General features: G+C 49.6%; 1 protein-coding gene across 4 annotated transcripts in view; it reads left to right on the top strand.

Moving 5' to 3' along the window:
• CLCN3 (chloride voltage-gated channel 3) overlaps nucleotides 1-20,349 on the top strand; it is an 84,524-nt gene extending 64,175 nt beyond the window's left edge. For 3 of the 4 annotated variants that reach the window (XM_059071527.2, XM_059071528.2, XM_059071531.2), the window contains 6 exons: nucleotides 779-859; nucleotides 1,789-2,334; nucleotides 4,566-4,752; nucleotides 7,284-7,682; nucleotides 13,182-13,398; nucleotides 19,100-20,349. In XM_059071527.2, coding sequence (XP_058927510.1) covers nucleotides 779-859; nucleotides 1,789-2,334; nucleotides 4,566-4,752; nucleotides 7,284-7,682; nucleotides 13,182-13,398; nucleotides 19,100-19,190 — 1,521 coding nt within the window. In that variant the 3' untranslated portion in view covers nucleotides 19,191-20,349. Of the gene's footprint in view, nucleotides 1-778; nucleotides 860-1,788; nucleotides 2,335-4,565; nucleotides 4,753-7,283; nucleotides 7,683-13,181; nucleotides 13,399-17,515; nucleotides 17,592-19,099 lie in introns of all 4 variants that reach the window. The other variant, XM_059071532.2, reaches the window with a different exon arrangement.
• Nucleotides 20,350-22,361: the final 2,012 nt, after the last annotated feature.

Genomic DNA, 22,361 nt, shown 5'->3' with positions numbered 1-22,361 from the left:
GAATTCACCATTTGCGGAAATGCTTTGGTAGCCTCAGATATTTACTGTAGTACAGTAGTAAAAGGAATAAAGACTTAGACAAGTACTTGATTACCAGTAGATGCCCAGTGACTTGATATGTGTGTCTGGCTTCGCCCTGGTGGGAGGTGGGCAGCGTTCGCTGGCCGCCTGGGTACTGGAGGGAGGACCGTGAGTGCTGCTGCTTCCTTGCTGTGACCTGTGGTGGGCGTGCGCCCTCGGGTGGCCACGGTTTGCACCTTCACCTGAGGCTCCCGTGGGGGCAGTAGCCGTCTCTTCAGAGGACTTAGGCAACCGAACCTGTAGGGAGCTCTATAGGTTTTAACTTCCCTGGACATTTCACTAGGATGTGGGCTAGAGTAATTATTAATGATTCAGCAGTGAGCTTCAAAATCTGAAGAAATAATATCCTGTTTAAAAATAAAGAGCTCTCTCCCCTGGTCTCTCTCCCCTGGTGTCCTCAAGCACACGTCTCGAAGGTTGTCTGTGGTCATTGCCCTTTCTTTACATCCTGCTCATTACATTGGTAGATCTCGCACAAATGTTTTTTGACTGAATATTGAATATAAGAGTGACCTTTCAATTAAAGCAGAAGAGCAGAAAATCTTTTTAGAAGAAATATTTGCCTTTGCTTGGAGAGAGGGAGACATGTGAGTTAAATTCAGAAGGGCATTTCGAAAGTTTGAGTAACATGAAGAATTTGTGTTTGGTATATTTGAGTTTATAAGAACATGTGAAGTAACCCGCATCCTCTTTGTAGGTGCTATCAGCTGCCTCAGCTGCAGGTGTTTCTGTAGCTTTTGGTGCACCGATCGGAGGAGTTCTTTTCAGCTTGGAAGAGGTAGGTTAAAAACAACAACAACCAGCAATTAAAATTATGCATAATTACCATTACACATGTATTTTGGCACACTTTTCAGTGTTATAGCTAGTGTAATAGATACAGACTTTGCTTTTAAGTTTTCAGATTTATTTTCATAGTTATTTTTCACTCTTTCTTACATTAAAAAGTCATGAAGAGTCATATATATGTTCTTTATTGAGAAAAGTCTTTTAAAAATATTCACGTATAAAATGTTAGTGATTATTTAAAATTTAACTTTGTTGAACATAATTAAGAGTAAGCACAAATAGAAAATATTGGAAACAATCCTTATTGGCTAAATTATAGCCTTGTTTTTATTTAAAGATTTTTAATCAGTTTCTAAGTCATCTTTTTAAGTTTTTCTTGTGTAATTATTTCTGTGGCAGTTATTGATGTTTAAGGAAATAATTCTAGTCGCTTCAGGGGAATATTTTGTTTTTGTGTTCTCACTGGTGCTTAAAGAGTTTTTACACATTTACACAAAAATGTGACTGAGAAATGTTTAAAATTTACTTTTCTCCCCCAGTTGTTTATGTTCTTCTTTTTGCTTTAATATATAAGAGGGAAATTAAATACTTTATGAACTAACAGGAGTTGGTGGTGGTACATTTATTCTTAACTACCGTGATTGAATTGGCATGAAGCTCGTTTTAAAAATAACACAATGCTAGATATTTTAAATAATTATTAGACATTTATAATCAGTTGATACTGTGAATTAGTAATGATGTGATAGCCAGAGTTACTAAATTTAGTGGTATTTTTCTTACCACGGTAAAATCCATTTATGTGTAAATTCTAGCTGCGGCAAAATTTAGAGTGTTGATATTTACCGTTCAAGTTATAACATACCAGAACTATCTTATAAAATTATAGCACTAATTTTTCTTTTCCTTTGTTTTTAGGTTAGCTATTATTTTCCTCTAAAAACTTTATGGAGATCATTTTTTGCTGCTTTAGTGGCTGCATTTGTTTTGAGATCCATCAATCCATTTGGTAATAGCCGTCTGGTCCTTTTTTATGTGGAGTATCATACACCGTGGTACCTTTTTGAACTGTTTCCTTTTATTCTCCTCGGGGTATTTGGAGGGCTGTGGGGCGCCTTTTTCATTAGGGCGAACATCGCCTGGTGCCGCCGTCGCAAATCCACCAGGTTTGGGAAGTACCCTGTTCTCGAGGTCATCATCGTTGCGGCCATCACCGCCGTGGCGGCCTTCCCGAATCCCTACACGAGGCTCAACACCAGCGAACTGATCAAAGAGCTTTTCACAGACTGCGGCCCCCTGGAGTCCTCTTCTCTCTGTGACTACAGAAATGACATGAACGCCAGTAAAATCGTGGATGACATTCCTGATCGTCCCGCAGGCCTTGGCGTATATTCAGCTATATGGCAGTTATGCTTGGCACTCATATTTAAAATCATAATGACAGTGTTCACTTTTGGTATCAAGGTAGGTGCTCCTGTGAGGTGATACGTAAGCAGTCTTGGCGTGTTCAGAACTTGTATGTGGAAGGAGAGATGAAAGTCGTGGCGAAAGATGGTTGCTTCGTAAACGCAGGCTGAAAACGTTATCTTTTGGGTGCCATTTTTAGTAATGAAGAGAAGAAGTTTTCAGGATATATCGTTGAGCATGGTGTCTCTTGCTGGGTTAACGACTTCCCCCAAGCCCAGCAGCTTAAGAGAAGCGCTTACTGTGCTCTTGTTGTCGGGTCAGTAGGATGGGAGGGTCTCAGCTGGGCCTGGTGTGTTCGTGGTCAGCTCCACGGTTGTCACCAAGACACGGCTCGGCTGGTCACCTCAGGGCCACTCGTGCGCCAGGCGTCTCAGGGCCACTCGTGCGCCAGGGGCCTGGGCTGAGCAGGTTCAGACAGCTGGGCTCCTGCACTGTCTGTCTGTCTGTCTGTCTCTGGTTTTTCCCTCGTGGTGGCCTCAGGGTGGGTAGAGTCCTCACATGGTGGCAGTCCAGGGTCCCCAGAGCATGGTTCCGAGAGGACCATTTCTAACCTAGCCAAGGATGTCCTGCAGCACGCCTCCTGTTGAGTTCTGTTTCTCTGTGCGGTCACAGAGGCCCCGGGTTCAGGGAGGGGACACACACTCTACCTCAGAGCGGGAGGGGGTGTCAGAGAATTCATCATCATGTTTTAAAACCACTTTTAGTAACTTCCTGTTGCTGCTGTGACAAATTACCACAAAATCACATACATTTATTACAGTTCTGGACATCAGAAATCCAAATTGGATCTCCCTGGGCTAAAGTGAAGATGCAGACAGGGATTTACGGAGGTTCTGGGGGAGAGTCCGTCTTCTTGCCTTTTCCAGCCTCCACGTGCCTTGGTTCCTGGCCCCGTTCCTTCATCCTCAGAGCCATGGCTGGTCAAGTCTTTGCTTTATCTCAGCATTCTGACACGCACTCTTCTAAAGCCTTCTTTCACATTTAAAAAGCCTTTGTGATTACTTCAGGCCCACCCATATCATCGGGGTCGTCTCCCGTTTTCAGGTCAGCTGGTTAAACAACCTGAATCCCCGCTGCATGCGGCGGACCGATTCCCAGGCATTAGGGTGTGGGTGTTTGCGGGGGGCCCTTGCTCTGCCTCCTGTATCGCTGTGGGGTGTTGGCTGGAGAGGGCCCTGTGGGCGCAGAGCTCGGTCACTAGGCCTGGGGGCACCAGGCCTTTCCACCAGGGGTTTCAGGCAGCTAGGCCTTGTGCCCTGGGACGTTGCTTCTTTTGAATTTGTGAAAGTGAGAATAACATTCATCAGTTAGTGATTTGCCAGAGATGCAATTCTTAACGATCGTCAGTGATGTGTGTGGGAATCAGATGTCAGTCCTTCGGACCCTTGTTCTTGAAAGGCCGGCCGCTGTGGCTGACGCAGCTGCTACCATTCACGAGCGAGGCGCCACCGAGAGCCACGGGGAGGACAGCTGCAGCTCAGCAGACTGCAGCGGCAGCAGCCTTTGAACCACGGTCTCTCTCTTCTGCTGTGCTCTGCCTTAGTCCGCTGGGCATAAGGGTTAAGTGATAGAAAAGCTGTGAAGTTTCCCCCTTTTTCATAGTGAATCAAGTTAGAAGAGCCACTAAAGCCCCCGCTTCTGCAGGGCGTTTGCTCTGTAAATGCAGCTTTCTCCCGCGGAAGCCGGAGGCAGGGGGCGGGCCGCCAAGGCTCACGTTGGCCTCCACTCTGGCTGAGGGCCCAGCTGGCGGGAGAGTGAAACGTCTGCGTTGGTCCCTTCTATGTGCATATTCTTTTCATGACCTGACACAGTTGCCAACACGCGTTCCTCTGTGCTGGGCTCGTTTCGTGCCCGGCAGGTTGGAGCTGTTGGTCTTTTAATATTGGTTAGATAGTTGGTCTGTACTGTTCCTGGTTTCCTCACTAAATGGAATCAAGAAAACGGTGCGCCTTTCAGTCATTTCATGTATGTGTGCGTGTAAGGGACCAGCCTGAAGAGACCCCTGAGCTAAAGGAGAAATAACCCTGGGGTCCCCTCCTCTTTGGGCTGGGGAGCGTGGGTTGTTACTTTGTCGCCGAGCCGGTGGGATTGTTGCCCTTACGGTGAGAACGAGGCTGTGCCGTGAGCTCCCTTTGCACCCGGATTTCGCGTTGTGCCGCAAGGCGCGCACCGTGGGTCTGGAGCAGGCGCGCAGGGGACGTGCCTCACCCGTGCTTGCCCCACTGCAGGTCCCGTCCGGCTTGTTCATCCCCAGCATGGCCATCGGCGCCATCGCCGGCCGCATCGTGGGCATCGCAGTGGAGCAGCTGGCCTACTACCACCACGACTGGTTCATCTTCAAGGAGTGGTGTGAGGTCGGCGCCGACTGCATCACCCCCGGCCTTTACGCCATGGTCGGCGCGGCCGCCTGCTTAGGTAACGGGGCCCTGCGCGTGCGCACGTGGGTCTGTGGCTGCGAGGGCGGCGGGGTGGGGGAGGAGGGCTCGGCGAGGCATGTGGCCTGGGCGGCACTGGTTCTCATCTCGCCAGCCCCTGCACGCTTGTTAACGCGAAACCGAAGGAGCAGTTAGCGGATGCTGTAGGGCGGAGAACATCTCACTACGGCAGAGGCTTGACTTGAATCCTGGCCAAGGAGGTGTTTGTTTTTTCGTTGTCGGGGTGCTTGGCTTACCTGCAGCCCCTCCAGCGTGGTTCCTGGGTGAGCACTATCAGCAGAGCTTCGGGAAGCCTTTACTCCGCCTCTGCAGAGGTTCCCTGTCAGCCTTAGTAAAAGGTCCTTCACCAGGCTGCCTCCGTTTAAGATGGATTTACAGCCGAAGGAAAAAGCTAACTCGTGTGTTTAAGGCAGAGAAAAGCAACATGTCTGCATTACATTCTTAAGAGTCTGTTTCTTGTCTTCTTGGACATGAAAAATCATTATTTTATATTTAAAATGTCAACTAAACTTTGGTTATAATATTTAATTATACTTGGTGTTTTGACTCAGTTTTGTTCAGTGAGCCAGAAATGCGTAGCTGTTGATCTTCCAAAGTGTAATAGTAAATGAAAGAGTTGGGAAGAATCGTCTTCTGCAGAGCAGCAAGTGGGCATCCGCTGTGTGATGAGCGCCGCGCGGGTGCGGTGAGCGGTACCGGAGGAAGTGGGAGTGCGGGGGCCCTCCCCTCACGAGACGCGGGTGGGGGGACAGGGCCAGCGCTGGCGACACGGAGGAGCCCGGCCCGTGGCGATGGGCTGCAGCGCGGCAGCGCCATCACGGGCCCTGCGGGGATCCGGAGGGAGGGTGGCGGCCGGGGCTCTGGAAGAGGGGCGGGGTTTGAGGGAGCTGCCTGTGTCGGAGAGGAGAGTGATGTGCAGATAGCGGGGTCGGGACGGATGAACTCGCTACGCGGGGCGGGGGGGGGGGGGCGCTTTGGAGAACCTGGCAGTGTTGAAGTAGAGAGTGCATTTGGGGCACTTTGGGAAAGAAAGGTGGATCGGTGAGAAGGAGGCAGTGACTTATGTCAGGATGAAGTTCTATTTGGAATTGCTCAGATCTGTGGCAGGGTTGTGGCTTTGCCATTTTTAGTGTGATGATTTGGCGAAAATTCCTTTACTGCTTGATTTTTATCTTTCTTATCTTTAAAATGGAAATAATAACTACTTATTTCCTACAGTTGTTTTTGACGATTATGTAAAGTAAAATGCATATAAAGCTGTTAGCACGGTGCCTGGTAAAATACGTGCTTGGTTAAAAAAATAAAAGCCTTTGCAAACCGCCTAGGGCATCCCTGGCATAGTGTAGATAGCTAATATATATAGTAGGTTCTTTCTCCCTTCTATTTCTAGGTTAAAAAACAAAAGGGAAGAGCCTTAGCTTCACACAGTATCGGCTGACAAGCCCTGGTAGGTTTTTGAGCAAAGGAGCAACATGGTGAAAGTAGCACTTAGGGAAGTTTAAGCTGGGGACGTGGCTTATAAAGTGGATGGCAGGTAATGGGGCCCGCAGTCAGGGAGGTGAGACGAAACAGTATTCAGATTCAGGAGCCGAGAGCTGAGGGTCTGACTTAGGTGGGTATCAGCGAGAATACTGGGAAAGGGGCCCCTAGAGAGATGTTTGCCGAGCACATCAGCTAGGACTCGGTGAGGGTCTGGACGTGGGACAGAGTGAAGGGATGAACCGGGGGTGAGCGCTCGGTTCTCAGGAGGAATGTGTTGTCCGGTCCTGGAGTTGGGGGCCGGGATGGGAGCCCTCTGGGGGAGAAGAGGGGTCTGGCCTTGAGTGTGTGGTCATTTCTGCAACAGTGGGTCCCCCAGAGTCTGCACGGCTGGAAATGAGACCAGCGTAGCCAGAAGATAAGGTGTGGGTGGCCAGAGACACGGGACAGACACAGCATGGGTGGAGGGGCCTGGGTCAGGGAGGCCTCAGCAGACAGCAGGGTTCACGTTGGCGACCTGGTAGATGCCCGGAATAGTTCAGGTGAGTTTTCTAAGAGGGGGCACTACACTGTTAACAGAAACCGCAAGGCGTCAGTGTTTTATTCATTTTGAAGAGATTTAGAGGAGAGAAGTGTGTTAATGTAATATTCTGCCCACGAGTTTAATTTGTCAATCGGTTGTAAACAGGTTAGCTATGACGTGCTTCACCAAGTTCTTTAAGAATTAATTGTAAGCTTTCATAGCGGTGAAATTACGCCTTTGTGAGAGCGGTAAACCAAAATGGCAAACTGTATTCGTCGGTCAGCTGTGGTTTTTTTTACCTGAAGTAAACCAGTTTTAAAATGTTATTTTAATAGTCTTCTGTGTTATAAACAAAGAAGATTGGTTTTTCTAGATCTTATTAAAATAGCGATGATCCTTTTCACTAAGTTCTGTCTATAATTTGTGTCCACCTGCCTAGTGCAGAAATTCTACCCCCGTGGATTGATGAGGGCCCTGCCCTTCCTGACCTGCGGTCTTATTTATTTCAGGCGGTGTGACAAGGATGACGGTGTCCCTGGTGGTCATTGTTTTTGAGCTCACTGGAGGCCTGGAGTATATTGTTCCCCTGATGGCTGCAGTCATGACCAGTAAATGGGTTGGAGATGCCTTTGGGAGGGAAGGCATTTATGAAGCTCACATCCGGCTAAATGGATACCCTTTCTTGGATGCAAAAGAAGAATTCACTCATACCACCCTGGCTGCCGATGTCATGAGACCTCGGAGGAGTGACCCTCCCCTGGCCGTCCTGACCCAGGACAACATGACCGTGGATGACATAGAAAACATGATTAATGAGACCAGCTACAATGGCTTTCCTGTCATAATGTCCAAAGAGTCTCAGAGATTAGTGGGATTTGCCCTCAGAAGAGACCTGACAATTGCAATAGGTACCCTTTTAAAGAACTACACACACATAGACGTCTATCTACGGCTCTGTCTTTTGGTATCTAGCTACCTAGGTGGACGAATATAAATATGTAATAGATTTCTGAAAGAAAGGAAAGCTATAAAATTTAATTGGTTGGGTTCGTGGGGACAAGTGGTGTATTTATTTATTTTTTTTTTTTGCGGTATGCGGGCCCCTCACCGCTGTGGCCTCTCCCGTTGCGGAGCACAGGCTCCGGACGCGCAGGTGCAGCGGCCACGGCTCACGGGCCCAGCCGCCCCGCGGCACGTGGGATCCTCCCGGACCGGGGCACGAACCCGCGTCCCCCGCATCGGCAGGCGGACTCTCAACCACTGCGCCGCCAGGGAAGCCCAAGTGGTGTATTTTATGTCTCGTAATATCTTAGGTTCTTTAGGAAAGGAATTTACCCTTCCGTGGGATGTTTACCAGCTAAATACTGTTTTATCTTTTGATCTGGCATTGTTATCAGGGACTGGAGTCGGGCTCTTTCTTTTCGCACTCAGATGAGTCTTGTTAAGTTGACGGTATTCGTAGTAGCATGTAATATAGCGCCTTAGTAACTGCCGAGGCATACAGCTAAATACCTTCTTGTAGTTAATGAAGTTGGCTTATTTGAATGCAAGTTACTGAAAATTCCATCATCTTCGGTCTGTCTCATGTCAGATCCGTAGGGTTTTGCTTTTTCAATTGTTGGATGTAGATTTACAGTATTAACTTGTAACATGTAGTTTAAGGCAGCGGTCCCCAACCTTTTCGGCACCAGGGACTGGTTTCCCGGAAGACGGGTGGGTGGGTAGGGATGGGGGATGGCTCAGGTGGTGACGCGCGCAGTGGGGGGCGGCCCATGAAGCTTCACTCGCCCGCCCGCCCGCCCGCCCCTCGCCTCCGGCTGCTGTGCGGCCTGGTTCCTAACAGGCCGTGGACCAGTACTGACCCGGGGTTGGGGACCCCTGGTTTAAAACGAAAAAGTTATAGAGATTTTATTTTTGGTTAAATGCCAGGTTGAAAAAGTATATAAGGCATTCACCATCCTGTGTTATTTCTTGGATAGAAATTAAACTTCTCCTTCTGAGGAAGCCCGTTTTGTTCCTCCAAAAGTTATTTATCCCCTTTCCTTGTCGTCCTGCAGTATTGATCAGGGGCCCCGTAAGGCTTCAGTCCTTCTCTACACAATCTGACTCCTCTTCCCAAACCGCAGCGGGCCCCAACCTTTCTGGCCCCAGGGACCGGTTTCGTGGAAGACAGTTCTTCCTCGGACGGGCCAGGGCGATGGCGCAGGCGGTAATGGGAGCGACGGGGAGCGGCCGATGAAGCTTCGCTCGCTCGCCCGCCGCTCACCTCCTGCCGCGCGGCTTGGTTGCTAACTGGCCGTGCACCGGTACCGGTCCGTGGCCCAGGGGTTGGGGACCCCTGTGATAGAGGGTATCTTCATCCAGCCATTGCTCTGATACTCCTGGTGTTCAGTAGAGGACTCAGAGCTGAAAATGTAGAGCCTTCAGCCTGTCCCCAAAGGTCATTCCTGTGAGCCCGCCAACTCCTTCCAACTTACCTCTGTGGCCAAAGGGTTGTAAAATATTTCAGTTCTTGAGCCATTTGAAGGGGGAAGGCTAGATGGTGTAGATGGGCAGCATATCTCAAAGCAAACTGGAAGCTCTCAGTTTACAAGAGCTATTCAAGCAAAAAGAAGAAAGAAAGAAAAGAAAAGAGCCTGTGCAGAATATCCAGTTCAGCTAAGGAAAAGGCTGCAGCTCTGGGAGACTTGCTCAAAGCCTAGCATTCCCCTGAGCTAGCAGACTGGTAATTGTCCGAGTGAGCGGAGCGTGTGTTAGACGCGGCCGCGTTCAAGTGTTTCAGCCTCTGAGCCGTCACCACGGCCGACCTACAGTCGGAGAAGAGTTTTGCTGTTCACATTTTGTTCTTTACCTTGTAATAGTAAGCAAAAAAGGAAAGGGTCAGAATTTTGGAATTTATGTAGAAATTTGAAGGAAAAAAAGCCCGGGTTTTTAAAAGATAAAGTGGTAAAGTTAAGAATTATTTATATTCCCATTGATTGGACATATTTTTTAAAGTTGATTTTACTACTGTCTTGAGAAATAGAACATTGGGGTAGCAGATAATGTCAGTTTAAGGGAATAGGGGTACTTTAGGTGTGTGAAATAGTAACTCACGTCGTCAGAAGGGTTAGTCGCAGCATGATTTTTCTTTAACACACCTTAAATATTTGCCAGCATACATTTTGGTAAAGTTTTAGTCTTTGAATGGGAAAAATAGACTCGTACACTAAAGTTTTGTATATAATGTGTAGTTTATAGATATTTATATAAAATAGGTTATCAGCCCGTGAGCCATGGCCGCTGAGCCTGTGCGTCCGGAGCCTGTGCTCCGCAACGGGAGAGGCCACAACAGTGAGAGGCCCGCATACCGCAAAAAAAAAAAAAAAAATAAATAAATAAATAAATAAATAAAATAGGTTATCAAAGGACCGAAAGGAATGCTTGAATAAATTGTGAACTATATACTGTGTCTGGGGGTGGAAAACTCAAGATTTTAAAAGAGCAGCTTTCTCCAAATTTATTTATAAACTTGGCATTAAATTTTATGTTATATCGTTAAAAAATTTTTTTAGGTTTTTTAAAAATTTTAATTTTATTTATTTTTGGCTGCGTTGGGTCTCTGTTGCTGCGCGTGGGCTTTCTCTAGTTGCGGCGAGCGGGGGCTGCTCTTGGTTGCGGTGCGCGGGCTTCTCATTGCAGTGGCTTCTCTTGTTGCGGAGCACGGGCTCTAGGGCGCACGGGCTTCAGTAGTTGTGGCATGCGGGCTCAGTAGTTGTGGCTCGCGGGCTCTAGAGCACAGGCTGAGTAGTTGTGGCGCACGGGCTTAGTTGCTCCGCGGCATGTGGGATCTTCCCGGACCAGGGCTCGAACCCCTGTCCCCTGCATTGGCAAGAGGGTTCTTCTTAACCACTGCGCCACCAGGGAAGTTCCTTTTTTTAGTTTGTATGTAGATAGTACATTCACATCGTTCAAATTCGAGAAGATTAAAAGTTTATAGTGATGAATTGCCATACAGAGAAAGGAAAAAAAAGGTATATAGTGAAAAAAATCTCTCACCCATGACCTCGTAGTCACCAGTTTAGCTCCGTAAGCAACTGTCTCCTTGGCTTCTTACGTTTTCTGTAGGTATCATTCTCTGCCTGCGTAAGTAAGTGTATATGTTTTCTCCTTCTTTTTAAAACAAGTCATAACATGCTACCCAACACTTGCTGTTCTGTGTCTTTTTTTTTTTTTTTCACTAAACAATGTTTTCTTGGACATCTTTCCAAATCATTTTATTTTTAACAGCTACACAGCACTCCACTGAGTGGATGTCCTGTGGAATACATCATGATTTTTTAAATCCGCTTCCCGCTGATGGACATTTAAGATGTTCTTGGCCTTGCTATGATAAAAATCTCCGCCTCACATATCTGATAACCTTGTGTCCTTGACGTTTTGCCTCTGTAGATGTAGGGAAATACTAGAAATGGGATTGCTGGGCCAGAGAGTAGCGCATTTGTAATTTTGTGAGGTATTCTCAGATTGCACGAAGTTGTGGTTCTGCCATGGACTCCCACCAGGAGTAGATGACAGTTTACCGTGTTGAAGTTTAGTCCAAATGGAGAGACATTCCTCCTGCATTTCTTTTGTCCAGGTGTAAAAGTGAGGCTGAATGCTTTTTTATAGATTTGTTTAAAATGAAGCATATATGTAATATTACATTTATAGTGTGAATTGAGTCATCTCGCCTATCTTCCACCTTACGGTGTAAAAGTGTACCTGCTCCTTTCTGATTATGTGCTAGGAGCTGTGAGTTTTACAGGGAGGCTCTTACCGCGTGAGAACTCGAACACCGTTGACAGATCGAACACGGTTAGAAAGGCGCCGCGGCACAGGGACAGGCTGTTCCCCTCGTACTTCCCTCCCACCCCCTCAGGAGCTGCTGTTCAGAGTACAGCTGTAGCCTGTGCGCCTGGGAGAGAGGGTCTGCTGAAGGCTTTCCCCGTGGCAGTATCATTATCAGCCTTAGACTGTGAAACAGCGTTTACTCCATAACGCGAACTGCAGTACGTGGACCCCCCTTTTGTTTCTCTCTTTGTAGGAGTTAAAGGTGGCTTTGTACCTGCTCAGGTAGTTGAAACACCGTTTTATGAGTATAGAGACTTTTTTGGTTTCTAAAATTAATTCAAGTGAAAGAGCTGTAGATCCCTGGGGGGTGTTTTTGGAATCTGTCACTACCAGGTTTCACAGAGCAGCTGTCGTGCACGCTAACAGCACCTCCATTCCTCCATTCACGAGCCATCAGCCTGATACTTCTTAACGAGCATTTTTCAGAAGTCATTTATGTCCGTTGCTGATGGGCTTTCTTCTTCCCCATGCCCTTCTCATGCTTCTGAGGTGCTTTAGGGAATCCTGGTGCTGGAACGCCACTGACTGTGGCAGCACAGTGAAGCAGGGCCTTGCTGGTCAGGAGGAGGAGGAGGCGTTGCAGTGTGTGTTTATGAGCTGGGCTCGCTGCTCGTGTAGGGCTGATGCTTGTTATTTTGGCTTAAATATTTTCGTGGCAGACCTCACGTTCAGAATATGTTCAGTATGACAGATACGATATTTGTACACACAGCTTTGGATTCATACTAACTAGGAGCATAAGCGCTTTCACTTTGCTTGTGTATTCTCTCCCTTCCGTGGGTTTCCTCCTCCTCCCCGTGGTCTCTGCCCCTCCCCTGCCATTTTCTGCGTCTTGGCCACCTGTTGTCTCACAGTTTGAGAGGTGGCCGAGAGGAGGTAGGCACAGGACAGGAGCACTTGAGGCGGGGCCCCGGAGAGCGGGAATGAACGGAGCCTGTGCAGATAAACCTCGAAAGTCGGTTGGTGTCCGTTACGTGTGTAACTGTACTTTCACCCCACCTCATGATGCACCTAGAAAATTAAGCTTGAACGTCAGAAAAGAGGAAGAACTAGCTGGTTCACAGGGGTAGGATAGACAGCACAGTCCAGGCCTTAAGGATGAGATTCTCTGTGGTCCCACCTCCAAGGCGGGAGGAGTGGCCCACGGCGCAGGCGGGCCGCTCGGGGGTGCGATCCCGTAGTCAGTGGTGCTCTCGTTACTCGTGTACCTTTAAAAGTCCGTATTCCCAGTATGCTTCCTTGTCCCCCAAAGTTAGACCACAGCAAAGAAAATTATACCATGATATACCACAAGTATTTTATTTGCATGAAGATGATTTGTTATTGGTGGATTCTAATTCTGTCTAATTTAAGAAATTGCTAAATGGCTTTTCAGTCGGTTTATTTCTCGGTTAGGAAGATGGGAAAAGAGAGGGGACCGAAAGGATGCGTTTATTTATTGTTTTAAGTCTCTGAATAAGCAGGTTGTCCTGAAAGCAAAACAAACAAAAGCCAACCTACCGATTTTTAATTTTTGGTCTTCTCTGTCTCTTCAGAGAGCGCCAGAAAAAAGCAGGAAGGGGTAGTGGGCGGTTCCCGCGTGTGCTTTGCACAGCACACCCCGTCCCTCCCAGCAGAGAGTCCGCGGCCCCTGAAGCTCCGCAGCATCCTCGACATGAGCCCGTTCACGGTCACGGACCACACGCCCATGGAGATCGTGGTGGACATCTTCCGGAAGCTGGGCCTGCGGCAGTGCCTGGTCACGCACAACGGGTGAGTGTGCTCGCCCCGGCCCCCGCCAGCCTGCGGGGCCCTCTGGGGGAGCCCGGCCAGCCCCGTCGCCCTCCCCGGGAGGGGGTGCCCGGTCAGCCTTTTAGGATCGGCCCCTCGGAGTCCCGCTCGCCAACGGTGAGCAGAGTGTCAACTGCCCGCCCGGTCTTTGCCAAAGCAGAAAGTGACATTTGTCAGGAGCTGGCAGGGAGCCCCGCAGGGAGCCGCAGGCGTCGTGGTGCGGGGTGGGCGGGGCCCAGCCGAGCGCCTTTCCCCTCCTGGAGGGTTGGGGGCGCCCGCGGCCTGGGGCACCGCGGCGCCCTGCTCTCTTCTCGTAAGTACTCCGTGGTTAGAGTATTCGTCTCCAGGACAGTAATAGCTCTCTAAATGTTTTGCTGTTTACTCTGTGATTTATCGTGTAATGAGGGAAATCATATATAATTAAGCGAGGTTTGTGAATTAGATGAAAACCTTTGGCGGATGCTTTGTTTCTGCTTTTCTGTGGTCTCCATCCACAGATCTTTGGAGTCAAGTGCTGGCAGGTGAACACCAGTGCAGTTAAAATGTATACATTGATCTCTCTGCCCTTTGCACGTAAACCGGCCGTGTTGCCCCAGGGTAGGGGTGTGGGGAGGTGTGGCCTGGCGGGTGTCCCGCCTCAGCGCACGGGCCTCAGCCTGGCGTTGCTCCCCTGCTCCTGGGCTGGCATCCGCCTCCTGCCCTTTCTCTCCGGGCCCCTTGATCCCTGCTGTGTGGCCCCGCCTACCTGGCATCCTCAGGGACAGCGTTTCCCCTGCAGGCTGATGACAGCGAGGCTGGGCTGCGTGCAGACCGCATGATTCCCCTGCGCCGCGGGAGGCTCCTGGAAACACCGCACGCTTAGAGGAGCCAGCGGTGTAACAAACAATCCCGGAGGGACGGAGCGCACGCCCCCTCTGTAGAGAAAGGAGGGAAAGCGGACGCCTCCCGCTGGGCCACCTCCTTCAAGTTTCTCGCTCGCCTCTGCGGCCCCTGCACAGAGGTGGTCGTCGGGGCCGGGGAGGCGTGTCCGGGCACGTGGTCAGCACGGCGTAGCTCAGGGGCCAGGAGGGCTTCCAGCTCGGAAGCCCAGCCTCCGGCCGCTTTACGTGGTGATTGACCGATAGAGGCTGTCTGCTTTCTTTGTGATTTCTTAAACTGCTGTTTTCTTGGACGGTATATTAGCCTGTATTGGGTTAGGAACGGAAGCAGGAAGCCAGAGAACTCGGTCCATGCTTGGTGGTGTTTCCACTGTGCCGACCAGCTAAGTCAAGTCTAGGTAACAGGAAATAAATCCTTTGAGGGGTGCAGCTCTGGATCAAGGGCAGGGAGTCTGACGATCGAATGCCACAGATACTGATGGGAGAAGAGATGTATGTTGTAAAATAGCTACTGTCTTCTGTTTAATGTTTGATTCAAAGAGTAATGGTACCAGGCTTCATTGTTTGAAAAGCTGAATACGAACACGCTCAACGGAGTACCTTTTCATGAAGGTTTGGGGTCCTTTTAGTAACGAATGGGTCACTGGGAAGCCTGGCTGGGTGAGTTGGCTTATCAAACGCTGGCCCGCTCTGTGTTGCGCTCTGTGCCTGGTGTGGCTTGGCCTCCTGTGTCATAACAAGGGTGGCTGTCCTCCTCCAGTCCCGGTGGAGCGTGTCACAGGCTGCGTGGGTTCACGCCCGTCGTGCACTCTGCTGACGGAGCTCGGGTGCTCAGCAGCACGGATGCTGGAAGGCAGTGCAGGGGTGGGGGGAGAGCGGATGAAGATCTCATCGGATCCCGCCTGTTTGTAAGAAAGCGTGGGGTGGGAGGTAGCTTTTTATGCTTATTGGCCTTGATTATATTTTCCTCACTTCTGTCCTTCAAGGAGGATAGATTGGTAGGTAAAAGAAGAAGAGAGATCGTCTCTTCTGCACTTTAGTGGAGAGTCTAATGGGCAACATGTCACAGCTCATACTGGGTCCTCCGAGGTGGAAATGACTATGTATTTGGGGGAAGAAGGCCTGAGGAACCTAGACTCTGAGACGCAAGGAGAAAGCGAGACTAGGCGGGTGTCTGTCAGGGTTGAAGATTCTCCACGCTCTGTGTTCTGATTAACAGAATTTCTCAAAATCTTTTACTCTTGGTGGAACCAGTAGGACGTTAACTAGAATGGCTCAAAAAAGAGGTCCGTGACCGTATGCATTTGTAAAGTGTTGGATTAAATACAGTTGAGGTTCTTTACTGTGGAGCTTCTCAGAGGGGGGTGAACAGCAAGCGCCGTTTTCCAAACGTGCACCCTTTAGGGGAGGAAAACGGGAGCAGAGGAACTCCTGGGACCGGTGTCTCTTGGAAACCAGTATTGATACTCTGGGAAGGTGCTGGGTCACGCCCTGTTTACTCTGACGTCATTGTTCGCCCCCCGCCCCCCGCAGGGAACAGAAAATTGTTTCCTACGTGAATCACATTTTGCATTGATTTTCCTTGCACTTCTGAAAGTAGTAAAAGCAGCACTGAATTTGCCCTTATTACTCTCAAATCTCTTTTCTCCAGTAACTAAAGAGAGGAAATAATGTGTATTTCCTCCTTTTTAGGGCTGTTACTTGGTAAATACAAAGATTACCTTAGACGTCTATAAATTTGCCATTGTGTCTTTAGTAAATTCGTGACCGTCCCCACTGTGTAGTTGGCAGTTTGGCAGAGGTTACTAACATATTAACTGAAATTAATCATTGTGTGTAACTGGGTAGAAAAGAATGAGTAAGAACTAAACTGGGATTCTTTTACTGAATTGTCGGGATGCTCACATTTCTTGATTCCAGCTATAAATGCAAGTGAATTGATGGTTTTTGTCTGTTTTACCTCAAACATTTAGTCAGAGAAGCACGTCGACTGAGTTAGTGTTTATTTTATGTAGTGCATTTTTTGAGCTTTTTGGAGGGAAACTGGCTCCCATGCTCTGAGAACGGTTCAGTTAGTTTGTCTTTGTTCTTGAGGAAAAGCCCGTTATTTTAAAACGTAATGAGAAAACATTAGCAAAGAACCTGTTTCTGCCTTTCCCACTCCCTACCCTCCCTGTTTGCTGCCCCGCCCCGAGCATCCCCTAGTGACTGCTCTGTAAGTGACATCGGTGGGGGACCAGAGCCTTTGACTGAACGAGGCCCCCTGTGACTTCTTCCGGAAGTCAGGATGGCCGGAGGCGGTGCCATACGGGGCGGACTTAACCGGATCACAGGGACGTCCAGTCACCCTGAAGGGCACGCCGGATGGGCCTTCAGAATTCAAAGACTCGGAAAGCTTTTTAGGGTTCTTGACACTCACTGTCTGTATCGCCACACATTGCAGTTGAAGTCGTTCACTTCCGTTATAAAGCCAGTTACCAGAATTTTGTTTTAATGACTAAAAAGCAGTTGAATTATTTTCAAGCACCCTCATGAGAATTTGTTCATCATCTTGCTTGATGTTATAATAATGACATTAGCCGAGAAGTAATCATTATTTAGAGAAAAGTGTATACAATCAAAAGGTCATTTTGCTTAAGCTTATCTTGAGGAGCCGAACTTGGCAGGTCCCGACGGTCGGGGAGCGCGCGTACTCGTCGGCTTTAGTGCGTGCGCGTTTTCTGTCATTTTCATCCCAAGTAACAGTCACGGGACAGGCAAGAGGCTTGGAGGCCAGAGCCGGAGGGACCTGGGCCGCCTCCTGCCTTTGCCCCGGTGAGGAGGGCCGCGGGTGACATGACAGAAACGAGAGAAACACTTTCCTCTGCGGGAAGAACCCCGAAAATGAAGCTCCATTTCAGAGTCCGGCAGCTGTGATATAGATGTTGCTTCTTTGTGCTTTTTTGCAGTCACCGTCATTGTGAGCTTTTGATTTTTGATTTAAAAAGGATATAGCCACCCACCAGTGTTTCAAGTAGGAGCGCGTCACTTTGGAAAGTCAGTAGAATTCATGCAGTGGGACCTGGGATTTCAGATCACTTTTGTGTTTGTTTTCCTAAAGCTCATTGAAGCATTCTTAGGGTTCATGTTTTAATTTTTTCTCGCACTCTCTATCACTGTGATTGGAAGCCCCTCCCGCCTAAGTTCTTGCGCAGTCATTAGCGTCACGTGGTCTGTTGCAGGACCGTCTTGGGGATCATCACCAAGAAGAACATGGTAGAGCACCTGGAGGAGCTGATGCGGCGCGCCGAGCCCCTGGTGATCACGTAGCTGCTCCCAGACCGGGGGCGGGGGGGGGGGGGCGCACTGTGACGTCACCGCGCACCGGGGCGCACGCCGCCCGGCCGCCGGGCCCGGGGCGAGGCGGGGACCTGGGGGCCGTGACCCTCCCGCCCCCACACGCCCGCAGTCTGTCCGCGAGGCTGGGGGAGCGTCCAGGCCCCACCGTAGGGAGGGCCGGCGGGTCCCGCCTCCCGTCAGGGCCTTTCCTTGGCTTGGGGGCTGTAGGCAGTGTGGTGGGACCCTCTTGGACGGTCTTGCGGCAAACGTGTGCCCTCGAGGACAGCCCGCTCTGATGACCGTGCCCCCCAGCCCCACCCCGTCTCTCTCTGTCTTGTTTCCTGGCCTCTGGCCGTCTTGTGGGGACTCTGGCTCAGACGTGGTTGCCACCGGCCTCCGTTCCCTGCCGTACCCACGGAGTCCTGGCGCCTGGGCCCCGGTGCCCTTCGCAGGCTGTTTCTAGAACGCTGTCAGCAGCTTTGAGAGCCACGTGCGGTGGGTCTAACTGGCTCTCTGTCCCAGTGGCGTCGTGACTGGAGATGATTTTGAATCATCTGATAAGTGGCCTGGCTCTGGCAGTTACTGCCTGCAACTGTCTTGCCCTGCAGTTGCCATCCCTCCGCGAGATCTGTCCCAGTCCAGCGCCGATCAGGCACCCCTGTTGTGCGCTAACTCCACAAGAGTTTCATGCATCCTTTTCTTAAAAAAGCTACTAACCAGAATAGTAAGTAGCTACCCATCCATTCTGCTTTCTGCTTCGTCTATACTCATCTTTTAGGACTGCTTCTTGACGTTTTCACCTATCTTTTAATGTAAGCTTTATCAACTCAGACTTTCATAAAAGCACTGGATCTTAACTTTTTTGACCAAAATCAAAAAAGGAAGACATGGATGACTGTACTAGAAATTTGGGTTGCCTCAGAGATTTATTCTTGGGATTCTGACGTTTGGGATGGAAATTCTGTGTTGGCCATTTTATATGCATTTTATCTCAATTGTATGTGCTTTCATGTAGATTCTGCATACAACTGGGCAATCCTTAAGTTATTTTTTTTAAGTTAGTTCATTTTGGCTTTTAAAAAAAGCAGAACTTCGAGGGGATTTGGTCATCAGACACTTCTTTCTTGATGCGGTGGGAACAGATTTTCCTTTTCAGGTGGGGTCAGTGTCCTTTCCTGTTCTACACCCTCCCGTCTTTGTCCCTTTCTCTCTGGCACACGTTACTCAGAGTGGCTCTGCTTCGGGGGGGCCCAGTCCTCGGCCTCGGGGAAAGGACACCGAGCTGTTAGTGACGTCGTCCTCACTATATCCCAGGATGGGTGCTGGGTATTTAATTACCTTCACCAATGAAATGCTTTTAGAACATGCAGAATCAGGCTGCTTGCTTTGCTCCACTCCTGTCAACAAAAAAGGGTTTAGCTGTGGATTTAGCTCCTCTTTTCTTTTCCTTTCAGTTTTAACGGCCACCTTCTGTTTACCCATTTCAGACGCCTCCTTGGTATCATCACGAAAAAAGATATCCTCCGTCATATGGCCCAGACGGCAAACCAAGACCCCGCCTCCATCATGTTCAACTGAGCCCCGTGACGTTGGAGGGAGAGGAGGCCGGGGAGGAGGCCCGCCTGCTGAGCAGCACCGAGCTCTAACCCCCTTCAAACAAGGAGATAGAAAAGCCAGGCTGCTGCAGCATGGTTTGCAGTACTGCCGCTGGAATGGAGGAGTTGTTTGGGGAGGGAAAGGAGAGAGAGAAGGCGGCGAGTGAGTATCTCCCATCCCACGGGGGCACCACGTGGTCTGCTGTCTGCGCTGGATGCGCTTAGCCCGGGGTGCGGCCTGGGCCTCTCTCCACAGGGAGGGCGCCCGAGCCTGACCCCGGCCCCCGGCCTGCTCTCCAGCACCGCAGAGACGTGCCTGTCTCGGGAGGGATCCCTCTGAATCGAGCCATCTCTAAGACTGCAAGGTCTTGCCCTTTTTTAATCACAACTTTTCTGTTTAACTCATGAAGTGTACAGTTAAAGCGTTACCTTTCTACATTCCGGACGATCTCCCTCTCCCCGCCGCCCCTTCTCGCGCGCGCTCTAACAAAGCCTCTGTAAGCTGGTGTGCCCTTTGGAAGCAGTCCTTTCTCATATTGAGATACTGTCCTGAGGTTGTACTGAGGTTTCACACAGAAGAAGGGAGTGTTTCTTGTGCCCTTAACCCTGTAGTTTGCCCCGTCACGAGGCGCTCGGTGCAGTCACGTGTGCGCCGACCGAGGCCCAAGGCACCGGGAAGACCTCCACGGAGGAGAAACGAGCTCTCTCTTGGGTGCCGCGTGGTTCGGAATCAACAACGGTGAACTTGACTTGTGAGGATATACAGATTTCTTTTTTGCTTTTTTTTCCGTCCCTCTCTGACTTTAATGGATAATGTGACCTGGTCGTATGCAGATTTTCTGTTGCTAAAACTCCTATAATACACAAGTACTGTTGAGCGTAAGGAGACAAGATGCTGCTTCATTGACAGTGACGAGAAGGAAGAATTCTGTTTAGCCGCACCTGGTATGAGTTGCATGTGTAAACACTGGAATTTTCTTTTTCTTGAAATTAGATCAGTCTTTTTCTTTTTTTCCTCAAGGTGTTTTACTGCTGACACTGAAGAAGAAATATAATTCATAACTTGCACTAAATGTATATTTCTTTCTTAAAAATTTACCATTCTTATTTATATTTTTATGGATTAAAATTTATAAAATACAGATCAGTTAATATCGCACTTAGGTAATTTTACCTTTTTAATGTGATTTTTGTAGACTAATTCAGACTTAGAAATATGGAGTTACGAACAAAGTTTACAGTGGGAACAAGGGTGTAAGATGTGGTTATGGTTATTTCTCTGTGACGAGATATGTACGGAAACCTTTTCTGATCTTTCACTGCCATCCCCTGGGTTTGTCTTCTGACCTGTCCATTTTGACTCATTAACTGGAGGCTGAAACACTACATATTATTTTGCAGATTAAAACCAAAAGTTAAATACTGTTAACCTTTAAAAGAAAAATGAAATGAAAACAGTAGAATTGCAGAGGTGGCAGTTAAAACGTTAATCTGAACAGAACCTGTGAATCTCTGCATAGGTCGCGTCCAGGTGTCCAGTGACGTTTTGAATCCACACTGCACTTTTTTGCAGGATGAGTTGAAAATGTACTGGGATGTGTTTGGAATTGTGGGTTTTGGAAATATCTGACTTAATCGTGGTCTTAATTCACTATTGGCAAAGGCAGTTTACTTGAAGCACTGGCCTAAAACTTCTGGTTTCTGTACTTTTGGAGGCAAAAATGAATTTTTACAGACACATTTTCTGAAACATAGCTGGCAATGAGCTGTTTTTACATTTTAGCAGTGGTTCTTCACTTTCTGGTTCTTAATATATCTGTAAGATCTGTGAGATCACGGAAGATCTTTACGATCTGGAAGGTTTATAAGATCATGAGGCCAGATGAGAGTGACAGTTGAGAGTTGAGCAAAATGTTAGGCATTTCGTGAGACCTTCTGAGTTTTGCTGTCTGCCTGCAGTTAGCGTTTTGTCCCCGTGCCTCCCCCCTTGGCCGCCTCCACGCTTCCTTCCTGGTGTCTGGAGGGCAGCCCTTCCTGAATGACGGTCCTGCGCGTCTCCTCTCGACCTGTCATCCGTGCATTTGCCCCCGAGAGGCGCGGCCTCACGAAGTCACCCGTGGCGTGGATTTTGTCCCCCACGTTTCCTTTCCGATTTCAGGTCCTGCTTCAGAGACTGACATCTCGGGCGGACGCGGAGTTTCTTCTCGGTGTGTCCGCCCCGCTGAGACAGGGGAGGGGGGCCGTGTCTCCAGTGCGCTCGCGGTGGTCTGCGTCCCTCTGTTTCCCTTTTCCTTTTGGTACGTTGGGGTGTGCCTGCTTTTCAGCCAGAGCGGGGAGCGCTGGAGAGCGTGAGATCGATGTGCCTGGCTCGTTGGCGAACGGACTGCCCGCGGTGGGTGGAGCGCCTCATTCGAGTACCCTTTCAGAGAAGGTATGGTGAGAATGGGCAAGGGTGTCAGCATCTCTTCTTATTCAGCATTGTTTTCAGTTGTGGCTCATGAAGAATGCTTAGTTTGTTAATCTGTGATGTTGCCTAGAGCTGTATTTATCTGTTTTTATTTATACTCATGTAGTAAAGCTGCATATCATTACAGTAAAAACGGTTACTGTGATGAGTCAATCAGAAACTCTATTAAAATCTGTATGACAGTGTGTGGTTTGGCCTTTGATTCCCTCTGTCACCGCCCCCCGCGGTCGCTGCGCTCCGCGTGGTGCGGCCGAGGCGCCCGGCGCGCAGCCTCGAAGCCGGGGGGAGGGTCGCCCCGCGCCCCTGGCGTTGCAGTGCCCGTGCTGTCCTTTGCGAGCAGGAGCGGCCGGGGGACGGACGCTGCGGTGACAGCGGGTGGACGTACCAGCGATGGTGCCGGCGGCGTCTGCGGGCCCGCAGAGGGAAGGAGACGCGCGAGTCAGCGGCACCGTGTGCTTTTCAGAACGAGTGTGGAGGTTTGCTGCGAGGGCTGCCCACGAGGAGGTGGTGACGGGTGCGCTGTGGAAAGGCCTCCGGGGTGTCCGGCGGAAGGAGCCCGGTCCCCACGCGCCCGGTGGGCCTCGTGTCATCGCTCTCGCGCGCTGTCCACTCGGCCCGTGTCGAGCACCGACGGCGCGCCCAGCGCTGCCCCCGGCCCCCGAGGCCTCCGGGCACGCGGGCTCTCAG

This window comes from Kogia breviceps, chromosome 8 (assembly GCF_026419965.1).
Source record: "Kogia breviceps isolate mKogBre1 chromosome 8, mKogBre1 haplotype 1, whole genome shotgun sequence".
In the NCBI taxonomy this organism is placed as follows: Eukaryota; Metazoa; Chordata; class Mammalia; order Artiodactyla; family Physeteridae; genus Kogia; species Kogia breviceps.
This window is presented reverse-complemented; position numbering and strand designations above follow the sequence as displayed.